This window comes from Cynocephalus volans, chromosome 2, assembly GCF_027409185.1.
Source record: "Cynocephalus volans isolate mCynVol1 chromosome 2, mCynVol1.pri, whole genome shotgun sequence".
Taxonomy (NCBI): Eukaryota; Metazoa; Chordata; class Mammalia; order Dermoptera; family Cynocephalidae; genus Cynocephalus; species Cynocephalus volans.
This window is the reverse complement of record NC_084461.1, coordinates 46,084,912-46,094,059: the sequence shown is the minus strand read 5'-3', so window position 1 is coordinate 46,094,059 and position 9,148 is coordinate 46,084,912. Positions and strand designations below refer to the sequence as shown.

Sequence of the window (9,148 nt, the reverse complement as noted above, 5' to 3'; positions counted from 1 at the left end):
CAGTTATCAAGTCACATCCAATGGCCTTTATGCCTCATCTTCTAGGAGGCACAAGGATTTTAGGGGTCAACTAGCCTAACACTGTCAGTTATCAAAAGAGGAAACTGGGGCTGAGAGAAGTCCTGTGGATTTATCACAGCTAATTTGTGATAGACCAAGAGTTATCCACTTTACTGGATTGTTTATTTACTAAGTGACAGTGTGTTTATATCTATTTTGACAAGTGGGTGGGGGGCTTGAAATCCAACATGAGGTTGGTATAAGAACTCCCTTCTCTCCTGTTTTCTCTTGCTGTTTGTCCCACAAACCTTGCTTCATAATGCCCTGGTCCAGTTGATATTTTAAGAGGGCTACTCTGTTTTCCCCAGTGGGACCTAGGCCCTGTGGCCCTTTATAGCATGAACTTATTTCCCGATGGGTAATGTCTTCCCTTCCCTGTGACTTGCTTCTAGGGGTCGTGTTCCGATTTCCCTGCTGGCTCATTTGTTTCCTTGGGCTGGCTGCCTGTTTGGCGGTTTTTAGCAAGGGCTCTGACAGATGCCAGGAGGTGAGGGGAAGAGCTCTGAATGGACTCAGTCATTGGACAAGCAGGCTCGGTGATGGATGAGCATTTTCCCCAGGGAGTTTCGGGTCAGGAGAAATCCAACTGATAAGTTTTTGCAGAATTGAGTAACCCAGAAACAGTGCCAGCAGGATCTTACCTCTTCTGTGGCTTTTTGTATTGATTTTAAAGGAAATTCTCAGCGGCAGTTCTATCTTACCAGAAACACAGTCACATCCATAATAGACTTAGATATATGTGACATGAATTGCTTTAGAAATAACATGTGAGGAGAGGGGTGGGAGGGAGGAAGAAAAGGTCTTAGAAAAATCCCTATCAAAATATTTTCTTTCTTCTAAGTATTGAAAAGGCACAATATAACCCTTTTCTTCTTGCAAATGATCTCATAGTTATTTACTGAGGGGAAATACCAAATGTTTATTATTTTTTTTTGAAGAAGCTTCTTGGGTCCTGATGATTCATGTTGATATCATTTCCCTCCCGACTGCAGAGGCTCTGAGACAAAGCTACACCCCCAAAGATGAGCCTGGTCAGAACAATTCCTGTCCTGAAGGAGAGTACGCGACCTTCTTTCTTCCCCCTTCACGGACGTCCTTGAGCGCGGGAGACGGATGTGTGCGAGTTTTTTAGTCCTCATGCAAAACAACCATCTAAACATAACAGATGACATCAGCTTGGGCTTTTCAATTCCTGGATGGCAGCAGCGTGTTAATCCAGCCTTCATCCTGGATTTCATAAACTAAAACAAGAGAGCCTGGCAGGAGGACAGCGCTGCTGCTGGGTTGAGGAAATTGATGACGGGGAAGCATGCCGGCAACCCAGCGTATAAAACTCATAAACGTGTAGGCAGAGGCTCAGCTACCACTTTGGACGGCAGCTCCCCACCAGCAAAGACCACACCGCGGGGAGCCGAGCCCGAGCCAGCCAGGAAACATGAGGAGCCTCCTGCTGCTGAGCACGCTGCTGGTACCTGTGCACCTGGCCACGGTCTGGAGCACCAAGTATGCGGTGGATTGCCCTGAACACTGTGACAGCACTGAGTGCAAAAGCAGCCTGCGCTGCAAGAGGACAGTGCTGGACGACTGTGGCTGCTGCCGGGTGTGCGCCGCGGGGCTGGGAGAAACCTGCTACCGCACAGTGTCAGGCATGGATGGCGTGAAGTGTGGCCCGGGGCTGAGGTGTCAGTTTTACAGTGAGGAGGATGATTTTGGTGACGAGTTTGGTATCTGCAAAGGTAAAGAGTGACCCTTTGCTTCTTCCTGCGCAGGGGCATGCTGAGAGCTTTAAGCCGGCTTGGGAGGTGAGGTGGGTTTGCTCCTCACGACTGAGAGGGAAAATGCAGGTGGCTTCTGCCTCAGGCCTCCCCCGCCTCCGCAGGTGTCGTCATTGGTAGAGAGAGGAGGATAACTCTGCAAATAGCACCCGAAGCCGGTGTGCAGGGAAGCACAGAAAGCAGGGCAGCATTTCACTCATGTTAAGAAAGAAAGCTGCAAGGGAGAAGTGTGTTGCCTCCTTTTCTGGAAAACTTTAGAAACTTGACAGGTAATCTGTTACGGATGGTGTAAGTGCTCTCTTCACTGTAAGGCAGGGATTACAGAGGTCTCCGCGAGATAACCTCTTGGCGTGGTTTCTAGCCCCCGGATTTAGTGATTCTTTGATACTGAAAGGATCCACGGGATAAAGGGCCTTTCTCGAGATCAAATATTTCTGATGAATGCTAATGCCTTTTATGGAATAGGGTGGGCTTAAGTCATTTGACAGAATAACTCACATTCTTTAAAGAGGGTCTCCTGAAGTATAAAACAAACCTCATTCCACTTTATAATGGTTTTGGTCATGCAGATGGTGTGAGGCAAACAAAAATAACAGTAAAGAAAAATAAAAATTAGAAGTCTGGGGCTGCGCCCGTGGCGCACTCGGGAGGGTGCGGTGCTGGGAGCGCGGTGACGCTCCCGCCGCGGGTTCGGATCCTATATAGGAATGGCCGGTGCACTCACTGGCTGAGTGCCGGTCACGAAAAAGACAAAAAAAAAAAAAAAAAAAAAAAAGAATTCTGTAAAGGATGAGGCTGGCCATCTTATGAAAAACTTCATCCAGTTGAAATTATAGCTAAATAATGTGGTCAAGCATTTATAAAATTTTCTTTAAACTTAGTGACTGTAGTTTAAAATGTCTAACGTTTAAAAAAATTTTGAGTCAAAAGAATGATGTTTTAAAAATATTCTATTTTTAGATACCTCAAGAGCTGTTATTAAGATGTAACACATTCTATAACCCTATTCATCAGTTTTACAATGCAAAGAGCTTTCAAAATTATAAAAAGGACTAGGGAATTTCTAGATAATTCTTATATTTTATGTATTTAGTACAATTGTATTCCTTTATAAATTATAATAATCTGTATTGAGCTAATTTTATTAATTCTTTTAATTTTTCACTTTTAATCTGTAAAACATACAAAAGGTTAGGAAACGAATTCTTGAACTATTAGGAGAACTTTACTTATTGCTTAGTTTATTTTTGTTTATAGCCAGTACAAGGTAGGATATTGAGGAAACATTCTTTGGTGAACACATACACATATATTTCAACTGAACAGGATCTGTATTTTCTGTAAATTACAAGGCTTATCAGCTAAGAAAACAGTACTTCGCATACGGAAATTAGGGAGGAAGTAGTTAACACAATCATACTTATGATATAGCAAGTATTTGCAATGGATTGCTTTTTCTCTTGGCATAAAAGTGGCTTTGTAAATGTGATTGTATATGTACAATTATATTTGAGTAAAGAAATAATCTGTAAGGCACCTGGAGTCTTTAGCACTCTAGTATTCTACTGAATAATTGAGGTAGATGCTAATAAGATATATTTTTAAGAAGATATTTAGAATTGCTCTTTTTGGCATCCTTTGGATTACTAATGAGTCTAGTTTTGAACACTTTTCTCTCTATTGGAGGTAATGCAACTATGTAAGCCTTAGCAACTCTTGACAGAGACATTATATTTTGCTGTAGGAAAACTCCCTCATTCAGCTTATAAACAGAATATCCACGTGAAAACTGTATACTTCAGCTGCATATCCAGGTGTTTTCTAAATATTCAGATGTTTGTCGTTGTGTTGCCCAGATAACAATCAACCAGCCAACACATGTTTATTGAACATTTACTATATGCCCAGCACTGTTCAATACATTAGGGGATACAATAGAAGTATAACTGGGGATTGGCTAAAGTTTTAGTTTTCATTTCACTGCAGACACAGTCAAATTCCAATCCTGTGTGCTTCCTGTTGTAGGACTATTCCTCCCAGCGGAGAGGATGGTGTTCAAAACCAGGCTTCTGTGTAATCTGAAGAAAGCCAAAAAGAGCAGTCTTAAATCTCTTTTTAAAATATATTCCATTAATATCTACCTTGATTATTCAGTGAAATACTAGATTACTAAAGACTCAGACGACTCACAAACTTGTTTCTTTACCCATATGTGACTGTGCGTTTTCAAGAATATTTTCATGCCAAGAGAATAAATATTCTACATCATCTATTCTGCTTTTAAAGACTGGTTAATCTATTGAGATACTATTTACATCATAAAAGCCATGCATTTTTAATAAATAATTTTGTCCTTTTTATCTCAATGTAGTACTTTTTAGTCTAAAAACATTGAAGCTCTAAAAACTTTCAGTTCCTGGCAGGTGTACAAACCCTCAGGGTGTATAAAACCCTCAGCTTTCTTGTTCACTTAGCATCTTGCTTCTTAGCTTTGAAGAGGGTTTTACTAGTGAACCCTCTTAACAACTGGGGAAGTTAGGTAAATTGTACTGCTGTTTTGACAGAGAAGCAACTCGGTAAGAGTTGGAGCAGATTGAGAATTGATCACTTCATGGAGAGGTGGGATGAAAGCTCTCTTAGCTCTGGTTAGTTTGAAGCCCTTTCCTATACATTTAAAACAGAAAATTGTCTATGAATACAGTGGATTCAAAGACAGCATCACATCTTTTAAACGTGTTGAGATTTTGATGCATGTGTTTGTTCAATTTTGTACCTTCCCTGAGCTGTTACAGAGGTAACCTGTGAAAACCTGTCTATTGGCATCTAAGCAGAAAATAAACAGAATTAAGACTGGTCCAAGGTGATTGGTTATGTGTAGTTGCCTTCAACTAAACTTTAAATTATGACACTAAGCCTGAGGTGGCCATTATCCGGTCTTAATGTATGATTTCTCATTTATTACTCAAAGTTTCAACTTTCAGAGCCTGGATTTTTGAGAATAGAGTTTCATTTTATAGTCCAGATTCCTTAGGATGGTTCAGATCCTAAGGCTATGCACACCAGGGCTGCCAGGATGGAGGCTATGTACAACAAGCAGCTTTCTCTCTAAATCCTTCCTTTGCCTTCAGACTGTCCCTACGGCACCTTCGGGATGGAATGCAAGGAGACCTGCAATTGCCAGTCGGGCATATGTGACAGGGCGACCGGCAAATGTCTGAAATTTTCCTTCTTCCAATATTCAGTAGCCAAGTCTTCCAACAGGCAATTTGTTTCTTACACAGGTAAGAATTGATTCTGATTTTTAAAACTTAAAAATATCAGCAAATAGAATCAGATGTTAATTTGAATAACTTTGTTTCCCTTATTTTACTCAGGGGAAAGGTGGGTGGTAGTTGAGTTTGGTTGCTGTTGCTGTTTTCTAAAAAGATCACATTAGTAATTTCGAGGATTATATACAATTTCTCATAAAGTTTACCCAGGTTGTATGGAGGATGAATATGATTAATTACCAAAAAATCTGTAATAAAACTTAACCAACTGAGATATAGAAAGATTTTAAAATTCTTCAGTGATCTGTTTTATATGTTTACTACACAAAACTATTTCTCTCTCAATTTATGTAGGAAAAGTACTGAGGAATTTATTGGATAAGGTTTAAAAGCTAAGTCAGAAAATACACAATATTTCTTTTTTAAAAAATACAAGTATTTAAATGGAATAATTCCAAGCATGTGTTTTTATGGGTTTTGGAGAGAATAAGAAATAGTATCTGTGATTGAAATTTAGGAAATGAATGAAGTTGTAGTAATAACTCATATGCTGCTTGTTAGCCCCTCTGTATTTCTTACACAGGTTGTTAAAATGTGAGGGATACACAACCTGTAAGGTGGTGCTATACACATTTTGATTATCTTGTTGAATAAATGGTTAGTACAGTAGAGCTCCATTAAATTGAAGGTAGCTCATTTAAAACAAGTATCATGAAAGCTTATTCTTCCATTTCACAGATGATGACTATAGATAATAGTAGTGTATTATGTATTTCAAAATCACTGAAAGAGTAGATTTTAAGGGTTCTTATCACAAAAAAAGATAAGTATGCGAGGTGATGGATAATTAGTTTGATTTAATCATTCCACAATGGAAGCACATATCAAAACATCGCATTATACCCCAAATATATACAACTATTATTTGTCATTTAAAAAGTAGATAAATAAAAAAAAAACCACACACACACACACATACAAAAATTCAACATGTAGCCATAGCAACTGCTAGTATCAACCAACAGTATGCTCCCTAACCCCCCTAGATATAGTTATTAATACAAATCTATTTTATTTAGTTTTTGGTTCTGGTTCTTTGTAATTCAAATTAATTAATGTGAAATATTTGGCAAATGTGCTTATTTTTCCAGCTTTACTTCCTTTTTACATATGGGTGCAATTAAGCTTATTAAAATGAAGGTGAAATATTGTGCTTTTAACTGAATTATTAGTTTTAAGTGTAGCTATGCCCAAAGGTGAGTATCTTTGTAAATATTTGATGTGGAAATTGAGACACTATTAACATTTTAAATACTTATGACTTGTCCCTATAGTCCTTGAAAAGCAGAAGATTGGATTTTAAGACCTAAATTTTTTTTAATTGAAGTGAAATTCACATAGCATAAAATTAAACATTTTAAGGTAAACAGTTCAGTGGCATTTAATGTATTTACAATGTTGTGTAACCACCACTTCTGTCTAGTTCCAGAACATTTTTATCAGCCCCAAATAAAACTCCAATATCCTTTAAGAAGTTACTCCTGTTCCTCACATCTCCCCCAGCCCCTGGCAAGTCACTGATCTGCTTTCTGATACCTAGAAAATTTCAGAATGGTTAGATTGCTTTGAGTGCAGGTTGGAGTCCTCTCAGTACAGCTCGCTGCCTCAAACCCTTGCCTTCCCGTTGCCTTATTCTGCTTTCTTAAAACCACAGGCTAAAAAGAACTTTGAGGGAACCCCTTTGGCATCCCTCTTCACCCATTTAAGTTTGTACCTAAACCTTTCCTGCCAAGAGAATCTATTGGGGATCTTTGTTTGGGATAGACTGTCTGGGGCAGCCATGAGAGCTCCGTTGGAGCAGTCAATCCTTCATGTCGGGAACCCTTCTTGGTGCGTCACCCGTGTCCCTCCTACTGCACACATAGCAGTGACCTCCTGGCCTCTTCTCCACAGGACTATTGTGCAGTCTCTTTCCCTTAGACCTGTCTCACCCTCTCTCATTTGCTGGCAGATTATGCAAATATCTTGACTACTATATAGAAGCCTTGAAAACAGATATGTTGCTGGGTGGACATTACATTATAGGATACACAAAAATATCTTCATATCAAAATTAGGTATTGAGATTCTTATCAGAAATTTATGAAAAAAACAGTAGGTTTACTCTCTTTTCTGACCTAGGGTATTTCCTTTCATCAGCGAAAGGTGTAACAAAAGATGATTATTAGTATAGTCTTGGTAAACCTCAGTTAGGTTCAGGATAGAGAGCAGAATATTCTAAAGACCTCTTGGAGGGTCTGCCCAGGGCCCTCACTCAGTTGTGCATTATCTGCATGAGACTTCCTGTGTTCATGCAGAAGAGTTTGCAGGAGGGGCTTGGGGCCTCCGTCCTCTCCTAGGCTTCATATCACCTCTTCACAAACCTGTTTGGAGCCAGCCTTTGAGAGCAGGTTAAATGACTCTGACGTGCACAAGCATAGGGACTCCTAGAGGTTTTCTCCATACGCTGATTGCATGAGGTTGTCAAGAGTTTGTCTTCTCCGACTTTCCACCTGTTGCTGCAACCCTTTGGCAAGTGGGCTTCCTATCTCCATTTGTTCCATTTGTTCTTTTCATTTTTATATTTTTATTTTTTCATAAGAAGCTTCCCAAGACTGAGAATTCACAAGTAACTTATTTTTTTGAGGGGAGTGAGGTGGGGAGAAGTAAGATCTGGAATGCTTCATGAATTTACATGCATTCACCTGCTGGGCCATGCTAATCTTATAGCATTCAATTTCAGGATGTGAACTGCTGAAGCAAGCACACCTCACTACTTTTTGAAGCAGAAAATTTCATTTTAGAAAATTCTAAATGTTACACACTTTTCTCATATGTAAAACAAGAGCTATTTCTATAAAAGTTCTACCCTTTGGGTTTGCCTTCTGCCTACTAGAGTCAGACCAAAAGTTAATCCCTCTTCCATAGAAGTTAGCATAAAACTCTTACTTAGAGATCTATTCTTACAGCATTCACTCATTCTTTAAGTATTTATTAATTGCCTACTATGTTTCAGGCACTGTTGTAAGTGCTGGGGATATAGCAGTGACCAAGACAAAGTCCCTGCCTTCATGGAACTGGAATTTTAGTGGTTGAATGAGATAATGCAGAAAAAAATTAAGGAGGCAAGTTCATGTGTAAGATAATGTCAGGTGATGATAGGTATAAGAAGAGAAATAATACAAGGGGCTACTATCTTAGATGGGAAGTGCTAATTGATATAGAGCTATGGATACAGTTAGCATAGAATCTTGAATCTATTAAAGATTTCATTGTAAATTCCATGTAAAACAAAACAAAATTGTGCTTAATCTTTGAGTCATAGACACTTGGACATGATCTCTATTCCTCCTGATTTCAGAGCATGACATGGCATCAGGAGATGGCAATGCTGTGAGAGAAGAAATTGTGAAAGAGAACGCTGCCCGGTCTCCTGTAATGAAATGGTTAAATCCACGCTGATCCTGGAGGGATTTCCAAGAGAAGGCTCTATGATTGTCCAACACGCAACCAACATTTTAGGAATTGTCTAGATTATAGCATGTGGACATGTAATTTTTGGAGACCAAATGTGATTCAGGGTGTATCCAGAGGGGGGAAAAAAAAAGTAGTAGGCTACTTACAATCTGTAAAATGACTGAACTCTTTTAGATATTTGTCAAATATTTGAATGCATATAGATTTGTTAAATGTGTGTGTATGGTAACACTGAAGAACTAAAAATGCAATGTAGATAGTCTTACATGGAGGCAGGTCAGCCAAAGAGAAAGTGAGTCAAAACTGAAGACCCCAGAAAGTCCACGTTTTTCAACTTGGATGTACATTAATGTTGGGATACAAGATGGAGGAAGAGTTAGGAGCAAGAGAAGGTGAGGGTGGAGTTGGGAAGTATAATATTTTGCTCTTCCTTGTGGTAGCTTCAATAGAATTTAATTGTGCCTTTTTTTACTTTGGAAAAAGTCAAAACAAAACAATCAGAAAACCGCTGAAGGAAGTGGGAAGTTC

At 39.1% G+C, this 9,148-nt stretch overlaps 1 protein-coding gene across 2 annotated transcripts; it reads left to right on the top strand.

Annotated features, from left to right (window-relative positions):
• Nucleotides 1-1,495: 1,495 nt before the first annotated feature.
• On the top strand, nucleotides 1,496-8,605 carry ESM1 (endothelial cell specific molecule 1). 2 transcript variants are annotated; one of them, XM_063088159.1, is made up of 3 exons: nucleotides 1,496-1,796; nucleotides 4,964-5,116; nucleotides 8,505-8,605. In XM_063088159.1, the coding sequence occupies exons 1-3, from the start codon at nucleotides 1,496-1,498 to the stop codon at nucleotides 8,603-8,605; spliced, it is 555 nt and encodes a 184-aa protein (XP_062944229.1). The 2 variants fall into 2 exon arrangements, with proteins under 2 accessions (XP_062944229.1, XP_062944230.1); XM_063088160.1 differs by lacking the exon at nucleotides 4,964-5,116.
• The last annotated feature ends 543 nt before the right edge of the window (nucleotides 8,606-9,148 follow it).